Source organism: Raphanus sativus, chromosome 7, assembly GCF_000801105.2.
Source record: "Raphanus sativus cultivar WK10039 chromosome 7, ASM80110v3, whole genome shotgun sequence".
NCBI lineage: Eukaryota > Viridiplantae > Streptophyta > Magnoliopsida > Brassicales > Brassicaceae > Raphanus > Raphanus sativus.
In genome coordinates, this window is record NC_079517.1 from 18,184,731 (window position 1) to 18,204,276 (window position 19,546).

Consider the following 19,546-nt stretch of genomic DNA (forward strand, 5'->3'; position numbering starts at 1 on the left):
TATCAATACACCCAGATTCTAATTCATTAATCGAAACCGATCCATCACGGTATTATCTTTTATATTAGAATCTAAAATCTTAATATGAACTTGAACTTATATTAAACCGATACACACATAGGTCATATAGAATATAAAATATTCTTACAGTTCCAACACAAAGAACATTTAAAACAAAAAGCATCCATAATAGATGTTCAACGAGTCCCATCATCACTAACAAAGGCTTCTGATAACAACTCAACACCGAAACCTTCCTTATTTATACAAACATCTTTCTAATGTAACATCAACCCCGAGACTATATCTCTTCTACACACATCTCTGCTCATCATTTTGAGCGATAATTATGATTAAGCGGTAGTAATATTTACATGATACTCATCTACATTCACGATTTTGTTAGGCCAAAATCACTAGGGCAAGTTGGGATCTTTATATTAGCTTTCACAAGTAGAAACGAAAAAAAAGGATTCAACTTTTGCACATCAGGAAGATGATACCTTGAAACAGAGGAACGCAAGATTGTTGTTTAGTGATGTAGAGAGACACAGCGCGTCTTAAACTAAAAACCTAGCGGCCATTGGAGAGACCCTGGTTTGTTCTCCGGTGACAAGTCGAGAACAGGGGATGAACTTAATTTCGTGAAATTTTGGAAATGGGTTTAAGGTAAAACCTAAATTTTATTGTGAATTTATTTACTAAGAGAAGTTTTCCTTGTGGTCAGGTCAAGTCTCTAAACAACCACAAATTGTTCATTCCTTACTTGGGCTTCATTGGACCGAACCTGTTGTTGTTCTAACCAATGAGCCACAAGTCTTTAAGTAGACCAGTCTTTTTTTTTGTGGTCTCTTTTGTAAACACAAAATCAGTTTTAAATTTTCTTTAAAAAATAACACTTCGCAAAAAATGACTTGAACTTTAATTCACAAAAAAAATCCAGCACCTATGCTACTAATAGACCACCAACCCTTTGATGATTTTTTCTACTTGAGAAATCTGAAGCATCACAAATAATTTAGAACAAATTTGGATATTATAATTTTTATAAGATTTAGTGTTGTCAACCGTAGAAATATTCTCTCTAATCCTCTGATATCTCATAAAACTTATACGCAAAATGAATCTTGATGGATTTTCTCAAGTCGTTAAACACGAAGACCCATGATTTTTAAGATATTATATTGTGCTTGCATATAAAAGGAAGAAAACATAAAGCAGATTGTAGTGTTCAGGTTTCAGAGTAACAATCACGCTCAAGAGATTATCTGAAGTTTATATGGAGTTGTTGACGATCCGAAAAGAAGAAGTAGTAGGTGAAGTAGTTCTACTTTGAGCTTTGGTGTTGTAGAAGCTAAAGCTTATTATCTCATTGTATTAACAACTTTATGAGTGAAATTTGAAATTCAAGATGTTTATGCAGCTTGAGAATTCAGATCTGGATAGTGTATTAAATGAAGAAGATATAAACCCTCATTTGGAAAAGACACTGATGCTGAGATGGAAGTTAAACCTCGTACTACGCCAGGGATCTTAACGAAGAAGGAGATGGAGAAAAGAGCCAAGAACATGATTTGTGCTAGTCTGAGTAATCTGGTGCCACGTAAAGTAATGAAACAGACTACTGTTTTATGCGGTTAGAAAGCACTCGAGAAGGATTATCAAACTAAGACTTTACCAAACATAATCTACTTAAATCAAACGTCTGTAAGTTTCAGAATGGAAGAACATCGAACTATAGCTAAGACTAGTAGATGATTTGGATAATTTAAACATCACAGTTAGTGATGAAGATCAAGCAATACATGTTATGTCAAGTTTGCCCAAACAGTTTGATTCCCTGTGCATACTCTCAAATACGGTAATGGCAAGGAGACACTAACTCTGCAGGAGGTTACTACATCTGCATACACTAAAGAAGTCGAGCTGAAAGAAGATGGAAAGATCAGTAAGGCAAGGTCATACACAGAAAGATTAGTAGTAGGCAGAGGGAGATATGAGACTAAAACTCAAAGCTAATGGAAAGGGAGATCCAAGAGCAAGAACAACAAATCAAAGTCAAGACCTAAAGGACCAGGAAAACCCAGCGAATGCTGGGAGGGCCATTACAAGCGAGATTTTCCAGAGCAACTGATGATTCTCACAACAAGCAGTGACGCTGATAACGATAAACGCAGTTATCGTTTGATAGATCGATTCGCCGTTCGTAACAAACACCAAATCGTAGTTCAGTTGCAAAAGACCCCGAGATAGAACGATCTTTCCCAATTAGAACTCAAAAGAATTACAAAATTGTATCAAGGTTCAAGAAGAAAATACAATCTCAATTTCTGAATGAATCAACAAATGTAACAAACACTCTGTTTTATACTTCGACGAGATGAAGAACTCGTCCACTAGAAATATGACACGCGTCACTCTTTTATTGGTTTCTTCCTTCCGCGTAACAACCTTCAACAACTTGCCTCTTCCTCCACTCTTCTCTCTCCACCTGTCTTTTCTCCTCTCTTCTCTTTTCCTGTAACAAATCTTCCCTCCTTCGACAACCTTGACCACAAGGTTAGAAAGAAAACTCCGTGTACTTCTTCTGCATATCAAATAAGTACTCCCACGTCGCTTCCTCTGCAGTTTGATTGGTCCACTGAATCAAGACCATAATAGCTGCTCGATCTTGCCTCTTGGCCATCTTCCTTGCCAAACAGAACTCTGGTTCCTTTAGAGTAACATCATGAAGAACCAATGGTAACTGATTAGCAGTAGCCACATTTCCCACCAATCTTTTCAACTGTGAAACATGAAAGACTGGGTGAATCTGTGATGTAGCAGGTAGTTCTAGTTTATACGCCACTTCTCCCATCTTGTCCAGAATCTTATAAGGTCCATAGTATTTAGGAGCTAGCTTCTGAGATGACCTCTGCACCACTGATTGTTGCCTATATGGTTGAAGTTTCACAAACACCCAATCACCTACTACAAACAATCTCTCACTGCGATGTTATATCAGCATTCTGCTTCATCCTATGCTGTGCACGCATTAAGTGAAACTTCAAAAGCAATATCATTTCTTCTCTGTCCTGCAGGTTCTTAGCTACCACTTGAACCTTTGCTTCACCCGGGAGGTAAGGAAGATGAACCGGAGGTGGTTGACCGTACACAATCTCAAAAGGTGTCATTTGTGTAGCCGAATGAAAGGTGGTGTTATACCAAAACTCTGCCAAAGGTAACCAGCGACTCCATAAGCTAGGCTTATCACTCGTCATGCAACGAAGATAAGTCTCTAAACAGCGGTTGACCACTTCTGTCTGGCCATCGCTTTGTGGGTGATAGGCGGTTGATAAGTTCAATGCACACCCCTGCAACTTGAACAACTCTTGCCAGAAATCACTCACAAACACTCTGTCTTGGTCACTGACTATCGATCTAGGCATTCCGTGTAGTTTAAACACATTATCCATAAACGCTTGACTCACCGAAACTGTAGAGTATGGATGTGTCAAAGCAATGAAATGAGCAGCTTTACTGAAACGATCCACAACCACCAGTATCACTGTCTTTCCAGACGAACTTGGCAAGCCATCAATAAAGTCCATTGAGATATCCATCCACACTCCTTCAGGTATTGGTAAAGGTTGTAGTAAGCCTGGTGATGCTACCGTTTCATACTTGCATTGTTGACAGATAGTACAAGCACATAAGAAAGCCTGCACATCCTTCGCCATACCCTTCCAATAGAACAGACTTTTGATCCGCTGAACCGTTACATCCCTTCCAGAATGACCAGCTTGACTCGAACCATGTAACCATTGTAAAATCATCTCTCGTAAGTCTTTCTGTTCAGGCACCACAATTTTATTCTTCCTTCTCAACACATCCTGAAACCACGAGTAGTGCTTCTTACTCTTAGGATCTTTCTGCAACTCTTCAATGATCTTTTTAAGCTTTTCATCCTTCTCATATTCTTCTTTAATCTTCTGTAGCAGTCTTAATGACAAAGTGATTTGTCAAGAGGTAGTGTCTCCATTTTTGAACCACAAACACAACAGCCAACAACTCCTTCTCGTAAATTGATAGACTCAACTGCTTTCCCTTCAATTGTCTTCTAATGTATGCCACAAGATGACCTTCTTGCATCAATACTGCTCCAATACCTTGACTGCAAGCGTCTGTTTCTACCACAAACGATTTATTGAATTGTGGCAGAGCTAAAACTGGGCATGACACAACGCATACTTCAACTGTTGTAGCGATGTTTGAGCCTCCTCATTCCACTTAAAAGCATCCTTCTTTGTTAAAGCTGTCATTGGGCGAGCTATGATACTGAAGTCTTTAACATAGCGTTTGTAATATCCAACTAACCCCAAGAACCCTCTTAACTTCTTCAAATTCTGAGGAGTAGGCCATTCTTCTATCGCTTTGATCTTGCTTGGATCAGTTGAAACTCCTTCAGCTTGGATGAAATGACCCAAGTACTCCACACGAGATGTTGCAAATGCACATTTACTCTTCTTAGCAAACATCTTGTTAGCTCTCATCAGCTCAAACACTGTTCTTAGATGTTGTACATGTTCCTCAAGAGATGAGCTGTAGATCAAGATATCATCAAAGAAAATGAGAACAAATTTTCTGAGATGATCTCTGAACACGTCATTCATCCATCCTTGAAATGTAGCAGGAGCGTTTGTTAATCCAAACGGCATTACCAGATATTCGTAATGTCCACTATGCGTCTTGAAAGCGGTTTTGTGGACATCACTTGCTTCCATTCTCAACTGATGATATCCTGCTCTCAAGTCAATTTTTGAGTAGACAGATGAACCTCCCAACTCATCCATCAAATCTTCTATGAGTGGAATCGGAAATCTGTCCTTCACTGTCAAGTTGTTCAATCTCCTATAATCGACACATAACCTCCAAGTGTTATCTTTCTTCTTCACCAACACCACTGGAGATGCATAAGGGCTTGAGCTCGGTTGAACTGTTCCTGATTGCAGTAGCTCCTTAACCATTTTATCTATCTCATTCTTCTGATAAACTGCATATCGGTAAGGTCTCTGGTTAACAGGTTCAGCTCCTTCTTTCAGAACAATCTTATGGTTATGATTCGGTCGAGATGGTGGCAAAGATTTAGGTTCTTGAAAGATGTCTGCAAACTCTTCAGTCAAACGATCAATATCACTCACTACATCCGTTTGCTTCTTGTTAACCTCCAACATTCGCAAACTGATTGGAGTCTCCTCTGTTTCTTCATAGGCATATATCATATGTAACTGCATATCAGAATCATCTTGCAGTTGCCTCTTCTTCTTATACTTCACTTCTCTCACTGACCCTGGTTTAATACCAGTCAACAATACTCTTCGTTTTTCAAATGTGAACCTCATCTCAAGTTTCTCAAAATCCCAAGTGATAGGACCAAGAGGAGTTAACCACTGAACTCCTAACACCACGTCATGACCGCCTAGTGGTATTACCATGAAATCCGATATGAATAGCTGTCCTTGAAAAATCCATTTGAACCCAGTAACCTTGCCACTCACTGCAATTTTGTTACCATCTGCGACTGCTACCTTCCTTCTTCCCACATCTTCTACTTGACAACCCAACATCTCTGCAACTTTGGTGTCAATAAAATTGTGTGTAGATCCAGAGTCAATGAGGACATAAATCTTCTTCTTCCCGTGATACCCAAGCACCTTCATTGTAGTATAATCAGTAATACCAGAGATAGCATTTATAGAGATTCTTGCTTGTGCCTCTCTCTGATATTGATCGTCATCCTCATCGTCTTCTACTGCCTCATGAAAGCTTTCTTCTTCTTCACATTCCATGTCAAACAACTGAGTTTTCTTTTGCTTTAAGTAATGATCAGGGGTAAACTTCTCATCGCAGTAGTAACAGAGTCCTTTAGCTCTGCGTTCACTCATCTCTGCCTGTGATAAGAACGGTTTCAGCTTGTTTTGTATCCCCCTCTGTTTCACCTCTTCTTCCTTACTTTTAGCACCTTCTTCTTTCTTCAATGGGATGATCCCTTTTTGCTGATTAGCCTGAGTTTTATTTTGAAACCAATTGCTCTTAGCTTCTTTTCTTGGATGAGCTTTCTCGTAAAGTCTTCCCAATACTAAACATTCACGAGTTGACGTTGGATGAAACATTCTCACATGCATCTGTGTTTCCAAACGTAACCCAGCCAAATATGCACTCAACAAGTACTCTTCAGGCATTCTTAATCTCGCTCTTATCAACTCAAATTTAGCATGATACTCAGTGATTCCTTTTGTTTCTTTCAGCTCCTTCAATTCTGCAATAGGATCATCCAGCACATCCTCAAATCTTTCTTTGAGTCTATTTCTGTATCCTCTCCAATTCCTCAAAATCAAAGCCTCCGCATCTTCCTGTACTAATGCTTGATGCCATGCCGCTGCGTCACCATCAAAATGCATAGAAGCAATACTGACTTTGGAATCTTCTGGTGTTTCATAAATAAAAAAAACTGTTCCGCCTTAGGGAACCATTCCTTCATCTTGCTCCCATCGAATCGAGGAAACTCTATCTTCGTAAGTCGCGTCATACCATTGTACTTACGACGATAGCCTTGTTGATGAACTCTGGTGACCTCATTCTCTATTCCCTGAGGTTCTTCCCGCTCGTGAGCTGTACCGCTCGTCGAAGCATTCCATGGATTCCGATTCATCAATGCCTTCATCGTTTCCATCATCTCTCGAACATTGTCTCCCATCTGTGCTGCTCGTCCGTTCTGCAACACCATCGCTTGCTCAATCGCCTCGAAACGCGACGCCGCTGCCGTCTCTGTTTCGCGTGCTATCGATTCTCTCAACGATGCTTGTGATCTTGTTTCTGCCACTGTTTCCGATCAACTCTGTCGATGCCGAGGATGCGACGGCTCTGATACCACTTGATAACGATAAACGCATATCGTTTGATAGATCGATTCGCCATTCGTAACAAACACCAAATCGTAGTTCAGTTGCAAAAGACCCCGAGATAGAACGATCTTTCCCAATTAGAACTCAAAAGAATTACAGAATTGTATCAAGGTTCAAGAAGAAAATACAATCTCAATTTCTGAATGAATCAACAAACGTAACAAACACTCTGTTTTATACTTCGACGAGATGAAGAACTCGTCCACTAGAAATAGGACACGCGTCACTCTTTTATTGGTTTCTTCCTTCCACGTAACAACCTTCAACAACTTGCCTCTTCCTCCACTCTTCTCTCTCCACGTGTCTTTTCTCCTCTCTTCTCTTTTCCTGTAACAGACGCTCACAAACTAATGAATTTTTGGTCGAGAAAAATCTCGCTCGACAAGTTTGGAGTTGGTTTGACCAGAATTTAAAATAAAAATCGACCTGGTAAATCAATGTCTCAATGGGACTGTCTTGTGGTCGAAAGACCTTCCCTTGATAGTTTTGGTCGAGTCTTAAATATTTGGTCGAATTTAAATTAAGCTGGACAAGAATTTCCGGGAGCTGAGAGAAATGAAAAAACTAGTTGAAAAATTATTTAAATTATTGACCAGCTTCCTAAATAATATTTCAAATGAGTTATGTCCTTCACCAACCTGCTTGCTCAATATTAAGTCACATGTTATGCACCTGCCTGCTTGCCTAGCTTCTTCAGTAATGGCATATGACAATCATAAGCTGCCTGCTTGCTTTGTTTCTTAAGTTGTCATGTGACAAGCACATGAAAGGGCTGGAGCTTTCTTCAGGTGAAAGAAAAGACAGCAGCTGATTCTGAAATTGGTGAAGCAGCTTGCTGGCTGTGCATACTTCTCCTTCTTAAGTCCCTCAGCTGGACACTCAGACAAAGGACATCGGAAGTACTTAAGTCTCTCTTTCACCTGTTTCCCCCGTTCTGTAGACAAAAAAAAACAGAGAATTTTCAGACAAAACTAAGAGAGAAAGAAGAAGAGAAAACTGAGAAAATTCAGAAAAATAAATCAAGAAAAATTACTGGTCAATTGATCTTCAATCATTGATCAGTCTGCTTTTGTGAAGAAGATCAGAAGGTGAGATTTTTAAATAAAACCACCCTAGACCTAGTTGAGTTCAGATCATGATCAGACCTTGATCTTTCTTGTTGATCAGTTCTGCCGCAAACTTACCTTGGAGAGGAGAACTATCTGAGTTCATCTAACGGTTTAGATTTTGAGTAATCTTCATCTCCTTACCTCAGTCAGTCTCTGATCAGAACAGTTCGTGTTTAGCTCAACTCTTTGCTGGATCACTTGTCTAAGAAGTTGTAATGGTTCAGTTTGTTAGTCTCGGTTTGAATTAATTTTCTGTATAAACCGCTAGCTGACTGATGTGAACTGTCTTTACCTAAGCTGAGCTGAATTTATCATGTCCTGAACCAAACCTATCAGAACTGAACTGATTTGACTTACATGAGTAGAACCAGCTTGAAATTAATTGATCTAAGTTGTTTAGCTTGAAGGATTGTTGCTGTTCTGAACCAAACTTTCTGTTTTTGGGACAGTAGACGAGCGAATACTTAAGCGATCTGAACCTTATTCAATCTCAGGTTTGTTCAGCCTTGTTCAAGTGCAACTTCAGTCTTGTTGAAGCCAGTTTCAAGACTAATCTCTAGGTGAGTCTAGATGGATGTGGTGATAGATCACATGTGAGTGTATGACTAAATGGGATTGAACTATTTTAGTTAGAAGTAAAGTCTCTGAATCTTTATGAACCTTGTAGTGTTTACTTAGTGTAATCACTTAAACTTAAAGATATGATCAAAATGTTAATTGAGCGATAGGCCGCTGAAACGTACCTTTTAATGTATATTTACTTAAAACGTTGTTGGGCGATAGGCCGCATGATAAAACTATAACGGTTTGTAAGATGTTTAAAGTAAATAAATAATGTATAAAAGATGTTTGTAAATCACGAGTTCTCATATGATATTAGTCCTTGTCCGGGACGAACTAACTATCGAATATTGCCTTATCGGGTCGAAAAGCCTAGAGTGATATCTGATAGGAGTGTCTGTGTTATTTGGTTGTTCGTCTAAGGTGATCGGATATATTCCGAGAACCTCGGATCAACCATCAGAGAACATCAACCGCGTCATTTCCGGTCACACGATCGGGGGTGTCACACAGGATCCTATGAAGAAATGAGTTATGGACTCTGGATGTACTTTCCATATCATGCCTGAAAGGGAAGTATGATTTGACTTCAAGGAAGTCTATGGTGGCAAAGTATTAATGGGTAATAACACCTAATGTGAAGTCAGTGCATTGGAAAGATTGAGATCATAAATTCTGAAGGAGTTCCGGTTATCTTAAGCGACGAGAGATATATGCAATCCATGGGCAGAAATCTTATTTCCTATAGTTAACTGGAAAAGAATGGCCGCAAATACGAAGGGGGAGGACTTTACTATCACTTTCTATCGTGAGGGAAAGAAAGTCTTATCGGGAAAATACCAAGATAGATATACTATCTACAAGGATATATCAATAAAGGTGAATTATCAGTGGCTAGAACTGAAACAAACCTAACGAACATATGACATTTCAGATGAGGTCATATGAGTTTGAAGAACATGAATCTATTGGTTAAAGGAGATTACTTCTAAAGAAGAGCACACTTTGGATTTTTGTGAAAATGTGTCTTTGGCAAAGCTCACAAAAAAGTGTAATGACCCAAACCCAAGCCCACTATCTCAAACCCGCTCAGGCCCAAGCCCAATCGAAATTACCCAAGGTAAATTCTATAAAAAGCCCTCTCTACTTTGGTTTCTCCTCCATTTGCAGCAACAAAGAAAAAAAAAGATATTAAAGAGTTAGAGAGAGAGAGTGAGCTAAGGGGAGTGTGACCAAATTTCAGGAGGAGGGTCGCCGGAGCTCGTCACCGGAGTAACCGTGCGCCGTGATCACGCCCAGCTCATCACCACCGATCGCAGCCCTAGGTAACGCCGGAAACCGCCATGATCTTTAAGTTTCATTTCGGCCGTTTTAGTAAAACACCCATAACTTCCTAACCACTGAGTATTTCGTGCATGCAAGACCATCATCGTGTTCCTCTCGACGAGACGAATCCATAGCCACCGAAATCGTCGAAATCGGAGCTCAGACGAAGCCGTACGAGCCTCCAGAAGATCAGCCTTCGCGCGCGCGTGAAACAGACGCTCCGCCGTCTCTTCGCCGGAGCCGCCGCGCCCGGCCGCCGTCAGTTCGCCGCCGGGAGTCCGCCGCCGCGTCACCACCGCACCGCCGCCGCCGCCGGTGACTTTTCCGGTAAGCCACCGTCCCTCTGCCGTCGCCGCCGGTGACTGGTGCCGGTGACTCGCCGGCGACTCGCCAACTCGGCCGAGTCGACTCGGTGAGTCAACTCGGTGACTCGGTCAACCGGTTGGTTTGACTGGTTTAAATTAATTGCGAATCGGTTAGGGTAAACCGGTTGGTTAAAATTAATTAGATTTCGGTTAGGGTAAACCGGTCGATTTAATTAATTAATTAATTTAATTTCGGTCAAGGTTAAACCGGGCGGTCCAATTGAAATCGATTTAGGATAGAGTAAACCGGGCGGTTAAGTTTAATTGATTTCTGGTCAAGGTTTGACCGGGTTGACCTTTGACCAGCGGGTTGACTTTTCCGTAGGCTTTGACCAGACCCGTTTTCGCCCGTTCGAAGGGCGTTCTGACCCGAAATTTCGCCCTGATTTCAGATTTGGAGTCTATTTGAGCATCTGGAGTTCATAGATACCACTTCTCTACATTTTCTAAGGTGAGGGCTCTTTCCGAACTTCTCGTACCCGACTTAGGATTTCGAATAAATATAATTTATTTTTAATATGTTCCGTCTGCGTGAAATCGAGTCTGTCATTGCTTGTTTAGTTTAGGTTGATTGCTTAAACCGGAACTAGGGTGTTAGATGGTTCAACGTTGATTGCCTCACTTAATGCATTTTCTTAGTTAGGACTTTTTATAACGGATACAGAGACGTAATTCTGTATGCCGGACTGTGTGGCGGTTACGGCCAGCTATAGTCGACCGGCTGGCCCGTAACCTGGAAGTGTCGATAAAACGTCTAAGGGCGGTGTCCGAGCACTATCTCGAGTGGAGTATATTGATTTATTTTTTTGTTTGCCCTTTAGGGGGCGGCGAGTGCGCGGCTCGCTAGGACCATTGTTTGATGTTTGGGTACTTTAGGTACCGTGATTGTACGTATTAAGATTAAATTATTTTTATCCGTAATGCTATGTCTATGTCCATGAATTTCGGGATTAGCATCCCATACCTCACTGAGCGACTCCCCTGTTGCTCACCCCTCCTTCTTTCCCCTTTCAGGTGAGACCGCCGAGCGGGAGTGATTCTACTGGACGGATGCTTTTGAGTGCTTTTGGGCTTTTGGGCTTTTATCACTCTTATCGTTATCTACTTTTAGGCCTTCGGGCTTTTATCTATCGTTTATGTTATTTCGTATTTTCGGACTTACGGATTTATGTCGTTATCTATATTTCGGATGTTATCGTTATGTACGGATTTGACCTTATGATATTGTGATGACGTGGATGTTGACTTTGGAATATTATATATGGAGATTATTATTATTATTATGATATTTTATTATTATCGGATTTTCGAGAGTGACGGGTGTCACAGTTTTTGGTATCAGAGCCGTGTTCCGTCCCGGTTCTGTCCCGGGATGGCGATTTTTGGAGACTCGGTTTTTATTCGGTTTTAATCGGTTTTCAAATATTTTTGGGGTTTGGGTATTTTAAAAAATAAAAACCAATAGCACCTCTCCGTTCGGTACACTCCTTTAAATTGTCAGCAGAAATTAACAGATTTGTCTTCCTTTCAGATGCCGCCGAGGAGAGCTACTCGTGCCCAGATCGCCAGAGATGCTAGAGAGGCTCAGGATGAGCATGTTCAGCCCGCGGTTCCTCAAGTTGACCAGGAGGCTATGAGACAGATGGTTCAGGATGCTGCTAGACAGGCTGCTCAGGAGGCAGTTCAGCAGGTTGCTCAGGAGGCAGCCAGGCAAGCCGCTCAAGAGGCTGCCCGAGTAGCTGCACAGGAGGTTGCCCGTCAGTTGGCTGCAGCTCAGCAGGGTCCTCAGGTTCATGTACAGCAAGGTCCGCAGATTCAGGTTCAGCAGGCTCCACCAGTTCAGGCTCAGCAGGATCATCAGATTCCCGATCAGCAGGTTCCCCTTCCTCAGGTCCCATTGCAGCATGTTCCAGCTCAGCAGTTTGCTCAGGGTGTTCAGGATCTACCGCCACCACCACCGCGACCCCAGGTTCGCCAGGCTTATGATGAGACATTCTACAGATTGACGCGCCATATGAGAGACATGGATATGGAGCATTTTAGCGGGACAATAGATCCCATAGCAGCGCACGATTGGAAGTTAGCGCTTAAGCGGAAGTTGGAGATTATTGAGTGTCCACCGGAGTTGTCTCTCAGATTGACTATGCAGTACTTGCGTGGAGATGCTCTTGTTTGGTGGGAAGGAATTCGATTGGATCATGATGGACTCGAGAGGCTTACTTTTGAAGATTTCATCCGGGAGTTTGATAGGAAGTACTTTCCGGAAGAGGCTATGGATAAGCAGAAGAGTGATTTTGATCATATAAGCCAGGGGGAGATGTCAGTAAGAGAATATGAGCGGAAGTTTAACCAACTTCGCAGATTTGCTGGAGGTGGTATTACAGAAAAAGACTTGATCAGGAGGTTTTTGAAGGGGATGCGAGTGGATATTCGCAACAGATGCCGTGTTGTTACTTACCAGAGATTGGGAGATTTGGTGGAGAAAGCAGCTGAACAGGAGGAAGGTTTGGCAGAAGAGAAGAAGCTTACTAGAGCAGCTCAGATTAAGTCTGGAAAAGCTCCGGAGTCCAGAGGAGAGCAGGAGACCACTCGGGATCACCGAGATGTCCTCGTTGCCACCGCAGTCATAGTGGGCAGTGTGTGAGGTGCCTTGTTTGCGGTAAGCTAGGACACATTGCGAGGTATTGTCGGGTTAAGCCATTGGATGCGCCACCAGTCGGGCAGATTATCGCGCCAACAGCACCAGTAGCGGCAAACCAGTTTTGTTATGGCTGTAACCAGACGGGTCATTTCGTCAGAGATTGTCCCAGGAGGGGCAATGCAGCGCTTCCACCACCACCGAAGCGCCTAGCCATCGCCCCACGTGTGTTTACGGTTGGAGATGCCCAGGGAGCCGAGCCGATAGCGGGTATGCTTCTTATTCAGACTTGTTGTGTTTTCAGTATTTTGGTTTTGTGGTTATCATTTGTAGTTAGTAAAAATCTCGTGTAGGATTGGTTTCGGTTGGAGGTGAGCCAGCTCACACCTTATTCGATTCGGGAGCTTCTCACAGTTTTGTGAGCCCGCGTTTGGTCAAGTCGTGGTCTTTCCGAGGTGTCTTCGAACCGAAGGCTAAGCAGATTCAGACCGCCGGACAGAGAGATTGGGAACAATCGGAGTTCATCGTGATGTACCAGTTACGCTTGGAGGAGTTGACTTGCTTGGAGATTTGACGGAGATGAAGATGAGTTTCTACGACGTCATACTTGGGATGGATTGGTTGACGAGACATCGAGTTGTATTAGATTGCCCGGAAGCAAGAGTTAGTATTCCAAGAGCAGAGGGGAAGATTACATTTGAGGGAGCCCAGACATATCAAGGGGTTTCTATCGTCTCCATGTTACGTGCAGAGGATTTACTAGACAAAGGAGCTGAAGGATTTTTGGCGACCATTTCGATGGTTAATGATGATGATCAGCAGGAGCTGCATGATATTCCAGTGGTTTCTGAGTATGCAGATGTTTTTGAGGCCTTAAAGGGGCCACCGCCAGCTAGAAGTGATGTTCTTACAATCGAGGTGGAACCAGGGACAACCAGTTTCACGAGCTCCTTACCGTTTAGCTCCAGCAGAGATGGCTGAGTTGAAGAAGCAGTTGGAGGAATTATTAGATAAGGGTCTTATCAGGCCGAGTACTTCACCATGGGGAGCACCAGTATTGTTTGTGAAGAAGAAGGATGGGAGTCTCAGGCTTTGTATCGACTACAGAGGGTTGAACAAAGTTACCATCAAGAATAAGTATCCACTTCCGCGTATCGATGAGTTGTTAGATCAGTTGCAGGGAGCTTCATGGTTTTCTAAGATTGACTTAGCGTCAGGGTACCATCAGATTGCCATAGCTGAGGGCGATGTGCGGAAGACGGCTTTCCGTACACGCTATGGACACTATGAGTTTGTTGTGATGCCATTTGGGTTGACGAACGCACCTGCAGCATTCATGAAGCTAATGAATGATGTGTTCCGCGAGCATTTGGATAAGTGTGTGATCGTTTTCATCGACGATATCTTGATTTATTCTCGGAGTAGAGAAGAGCATGCTGAACACTTACGGATTGTGTTGGGGAAGCTTAGAGAGCATCAATTGTTTGCTAAGTTGAGTAAGTGCAGTTTCTGGCAGAGAAAGATTGGATTTTTGGGTCACATCGTTTCAGAAGAGGGAGTTGCTGTAGATCCGGAAAAGATTAAAGCTATTTCAGAGTGGCCGACACCTAAGAGTGCGACAGAGATCCGCAGTTTTCTTGGTTTAGCAGGATACTACAGGAATTTTGTCAAGGGTTTTTCTAGCATTGCAAAGCCAATGACAAAGTTAACGGGCAAGGACGTCAAGTTTGAATGGACAGATGAGTGCTCGGAGAGTTTTGCTGAGTTGAAGCGACATCTGACACAGACGCCAGTTTTGGCACTCCCGAGGCCAGGGTTTCCATACGAGGTTTACACTGATGCATCAGGTACTGGATTGGGATGTGTATTGATGCAGGAGGGTAAGGTCATTGCTTATGCATCACGACAGTTGAGGCCACACGAGGCTAATTATCCTACGCACGATTTGGAGTTAGCGGCCGTTGTCTTTGCATTGAAGATTTGGAGATCATATTTGTATGGAGAGAAGGTGAAGATTCTCACAGATCACAAGAGTCTGAAGTACATTTTTACTCAGACGGACTTGAACTTAAGGCAACGCAGATGGATGGAGTTATTAGCAGATTATAATTTGGAAATCACTTATCACCCGGGGAAAGCCAATCAGGTGGCAGATGCTTTGAGTAGGCGCAGAAGTGATGTTTCAGTAACCAGAGAAGTTCAGGAGTTTACTGGGATGCTAGCTAGTCTCAGATTGTGTGCCACTTCTGTAGACGGAGAGCCAGTTGGTCTCGAGGCCGTGGAGCAGGCAGATTTGCTATGGAGGATACGCAAAGCTCAGGAGGCAGATGAGGCTTTGCGTAAGCAGATTGAGATCGAGAGTGTTGGATATCATACAGCATCGAGTGGGATGTTCATGTACCGGAACCGGATTTGTGTTCCCAGTGATGAGCTGTTAAGAAAGGAGATCTTACGGCAAGCACACCACTCGCGTTTCTCTATTCATCCGGGGAATACTAAGATGTACAGAGACTTGAAGCGTTATTATCATTGGCCGGGTATGAAAAAGGATGTTGCTACATTTGTATCGCAGTGTCAGACTTGTCAGTTGGTGAAGGCTGAGCACCAGGTTCCTAGCGGGTTATTGCAAAACCTGCCGTTGCCGGAGTGGAAATGGGACATGGTGACTATGGATTTTGTATTGGGGTTACCGACTACTTCAGGAGGGAAGAATGCCATATGGGTAATTGTGGATAGATTGACCAAGTCAGCCCATTTCTTAGCGATTAAGAAGAACGATGGAGCGAGTCAATTGGCGCAGATTTACATCGATGAAATTGTGAGATTGCACGGAGTTCCAGTCAGCATTGTATCGGATCGAGACGTGAAGTTTACGTCCATATTTTGGGGAGCCTTTCAGAAGGCACTTGGGACGAAGGTCCATATGAGCACAGCTTACCACCCGCAGACCGACGGTCAGTCCGAGAGGACTATTCAGACTTTAGAGGATATGTTGAGAGCTTGCGTTCTAGATTGGGGAGGAAGTTGGGCAAAGTATCTACCTTTAGCGGAATTTGCCTACAACAACAATTATCACTCGAGCATTAAGATGGCACCGTATGAGGCTCTTTACGGTAGACCTTGTCGCACTCCACTTTGTTGGACAGAAGTTGGGGAGCGACGTGAGATAGAACCAGCAATGGTTCAAGAGACGGTAGAGCAGGTAGAGATGCTCAAGAGACGGCTTAAAGAAGCCCATGACCGCCAGAAGAGTTATGCAGATAAGCGGCGAAAAGATTTGCAGTTTGAGGTTGGCGACCTGGTATACCTGAAAATGAGAACGTTTCAGGGAGGATCTAAGACTCGGAAGCTAAAGAAGCTTAAACCGAGATACATGGGACCATTTCTTATTTTGGAGCGGATTGGAGCAGTTGCATACCGATTGAAGTTATCAGCAGAGTTATCAGACTTCCATGATGTGTTTCATGTTTCCGTTTTGAGGAAAGTCGTTAGAGAGCCAGAGCTCATTTTGCAGCAGCCACCAAGTGACCTTGGCAAAGATTTATGTGCGCCGTGTACGCCAGTGGAGATTTTGGATCGCCAAATGAAAACAGATAAGGGAATGATGACCATGTTGGTCAAGGTTCGTTGGGAGAGAGACGGGATCCAGGAGGAGACATGGGAGCCCGAGCTACAAATGAGGATTGACCATCCAGAGTTGTTTCGGGATATTATGGACGGTCAGTTGCTGTCTCGAATTCGGGGACGAATTCCGTGTTAGTGGGGGAGAATTGTAATGACCCAAACCCAAGCCCACTATCTCAAACCCGCTCAGGCCCAAGCCCAATCGAAATTACCCAAGGTAAATTCTATAAAAAGCCCTCTCTACTTTGGTTTCTCCTCCATTTGCAGCAACAAAGAAAAAAAAAGATATTAAAGAGTTAGAGAGAGAGAGTGAGCTAAGGGGAGTGTGATCAAATTTCAGGAGGAGGGTCGCCGGAGCTCGTCACCGGAGTAACCGTGCGCCGTGATCACGCCCAGCTCATCACCACCGATCGCAGCCCTAGGTAACGCCGGAAACCGCCATGATCTTTAAGTTTCATTTCGGCCGTTTTAGTAAAACACCCATAACTTCCTAACCACTGAGTATTTCGTGCATGCAAGACCATCATCGTGTTCCTCTCGACGAGACGAATCCATAGCCACCGAAATCGTCGAAATCGGAGCTCAGACGAAGCCGTACGAGCCTCCAGAAGATCAGCCTTCGCGCGCGCGTGAAACAGACGCTCCGCCGTCTCTTCGCCGGAGCCGCCGCGCCCGGCCGCCGTCAGTTCGCCGCCGGGAGTCCGCCGCCGCGTCACCACCGCACCGCCGCCGCCGCCGGTGACTTTTCCGGTAAGCCACCGTCCCTCCGCCGTCGCCGCCGGTGACTGGTGCCGGTGACTCGCCGGCGACTCGCCAACTCGGCCGAGTCGACTCGGTGAGTCAACTCGGTGACTCGGTCAACCGGTTGGTTTGACTGGTTTAAATTAATTGCGAATCGGTTAGGGTAAACCGGTTGGTTAAAATTAATTAGATTTCGGTTAGGGTAAACCGGTCGATTTAATTAATTAATTAATTTAATTTCGGTTAAGGTTAAACCGGGCGGTCCAATTGAAATCGATTTAGGATAGAGTAAACCGGGCGGTTAAGTTTAATTGATTTCTGGTCAAGGTTTGACCGGGTTGACCTTTGACCAGCGGGTTGACTTTTCCGTAGGCTTTGACCAGACCCGTTTTCGCCCGTTCGAAGGGCGTTCTGACCCGAAATTTCGCCCTGATTTCAGATTTGGAGTCTATTTGAGCATCTGGAGTTCATAGATACCACTTCTCTACATTTTCTAAGGTGAGGGCTCTTTCCGAACTTCTCGTACCCGACTTAGGATTTCGAATAAATATAATTTATTTTTAATATGTTCCGTCTGCGTGAAATCGAGTCTGTCATTGCTTGTTTAGTTTAGGTTGATTGCTTAAACCGGAACTAGGGTGTTAGATGGTTCAACGTTGATTGCCTCACTTAATGCATTTTCTTAGTTAGGACTTTTTATAACGGATACAGAGACGTAATTCTGTATGCCGGACTGTGTGTGGCGGTTACGGCCAGCTATAGTCGACCGGCTGGCCCGTAACCTGGAAGTGTCGATAAAACGTCTAAGGGCGGTGTCCGAGCACTATCTCGAGTGGAGTATATTGATTTACTTTTTTGTTTGCCCTTTAGGGGCGGCGAGTGCGCGGCTCGCTAGGACCATTGTTTTATGTTTGGGTACTTTAGGTACCGTGTTTGTACGTATTAAGATTAAATTATTTTTATCCGTAATGCTATGTCTATGTCCATGAATTTCGGGATTAGCATCCCATACCTCACTGAGCGACTCCCCTGTTGCTCACTCCTCCTTCTTTCCCCTTTCAGGTGAGACCGCCGAGCGGGAGTGATTCTACTGGACGGATGCTTTTGAGTGCTTTTGGGCTTTTGGGCTTTTATCACTCTTATCGTTATCTACTTTTAGGCCTTCGGGCTTTTATCTATCGTTTATGTTATTTCGTATTTTCGGACTTACGGATTTATGTCGTTATCTATATTTCGGATGTTATCGTTATGTACGGATTTGACCTTATGATATTGTGATGACGTGGATGTTGACTTTGGAATATTATGTATGGAGATTATTATTATTATTATGATATTTTATTATTATCGGATTTTCGAGAGTGACGGGTGTCACACAAAGTTTCCATTTAGTCAGACACACATCGAAAGAGATACTTGAATATATTCATAGTGATCTTTGGGGCTCTCAGTTTTTAATGAGCCAAGTTTATCAGGCTGTATGTATTTTTTCACATTCATTGATGACTACTCTAAAAAAGTATGGATCAGATTTTTGAGAAGCAAAGATGAGATACTTGAGAATTTTTCATAATGGAACTCTCTTGTGGAAAACATAAAAAAAAGAAAAAGCTGAAATATTTTCGAATAGATAATGGTCGTGAGTTTTGCAATGTTAAGATGGATAAGCTATGTAGTGATTCTGGAATTAAATGACACAAAACTTGTACTTACACCTCACAGCAAAATAGGGTGGCAGAGAGAATGAATCAGACTATATAGCTGACAAGATAAGATGTATGTTGGCAGAATCATTATGATTGAAAAATCATTTTGGGCTGAAGCTGTTTGTACTGCAGTGTATCTTATAAATCGATCTTCTAATGCATCACTAATGATTAAAATTCCAGAGGAGTTATGGAGATGTTTTAAGGTAGATAACAGTCACTTGAGACAGTTTAGATGTTTGGCATATGTTAACATAACACATTACAAGATGAGTCATAGAGTTGTTAAAGAGATTTTCTTAAGATATCATCAAGGAGTCAAAGGTTATAGAGTGGATACCGGTAAATGGCAAGTGCTTTAACAGCAGAAATGTTGTATGCGATGAGGAAATTTTTTTTCATGATTCGTAACAGAAGGTTGAAAACTTAAGAAAACAAAGAAAGTTAATTTTAGAACCGAGCTAATACAAGTACCATCAACTCAAGGTACTTATACGTTAAGCACTAGTCAAGGTGGAGCTAATTCTGATAA

General features: G+C 42.8%; 1 protein-coding gene across 6 annotated transcripts; it reads left to right on the top strand.

Moving 5' to 3' along the window:
• Positions 1-9,847: 9,847 nt before the first annotated feature.
• On the top strand, positions 9,848-18,608 carry LOC130497610 (uncharacterized). 6 transcript variants are annotated; one of them, XR_008936609.1, is made up of 5 exons: positions 9,848-9,939; positions 10,037-10,267; positions 10,698-10,756; positions 11,837-13,213; positions 18,371-18,608. XR_008936609.1 is itself a non-coding variant. In XM_056990550.1 (4 exons), the coding sequence occupies exon 4, from the start codon at positions 11,837-11,839 to the stop codon at positions 12,947-12,949; it is 1,113 nt and encodes a 370-aa protein (XP_056846530.1). In that variant the 5' UTR covers positions 9,848-9,939; positions 10,037-10,267; positions 10,698-10,756; the 3' UTR covers positions 12,950-13,383. The 6 variants fall into 6 exon arrangements, 2 of the variants coding, with proteins under 2 accessions (XP_056846530.1, XP_056846531.1); XR_008936612.1 differs by lacking the exons at positions 11,837-13,213; positions 18,371-18,608 and adding an exon at positions 11,320-11,739; XM_056990550.1 differs by lacking the exon at positions 18,371-18,608 and having other exon boundaries at positions 11,837-13,383.
• Positions 18,609-19,546: the final 938 nt, after the last annotated feature.

Coding starts and splice junctions, on each gene's coding strand:
- LOC130497610 (XM_056990550.1), top strand. CDS start 11,837: ATGCCGCCGAGGAGAGCTACTCGTGCCCAGATCGCCAGAGATGCTAGA.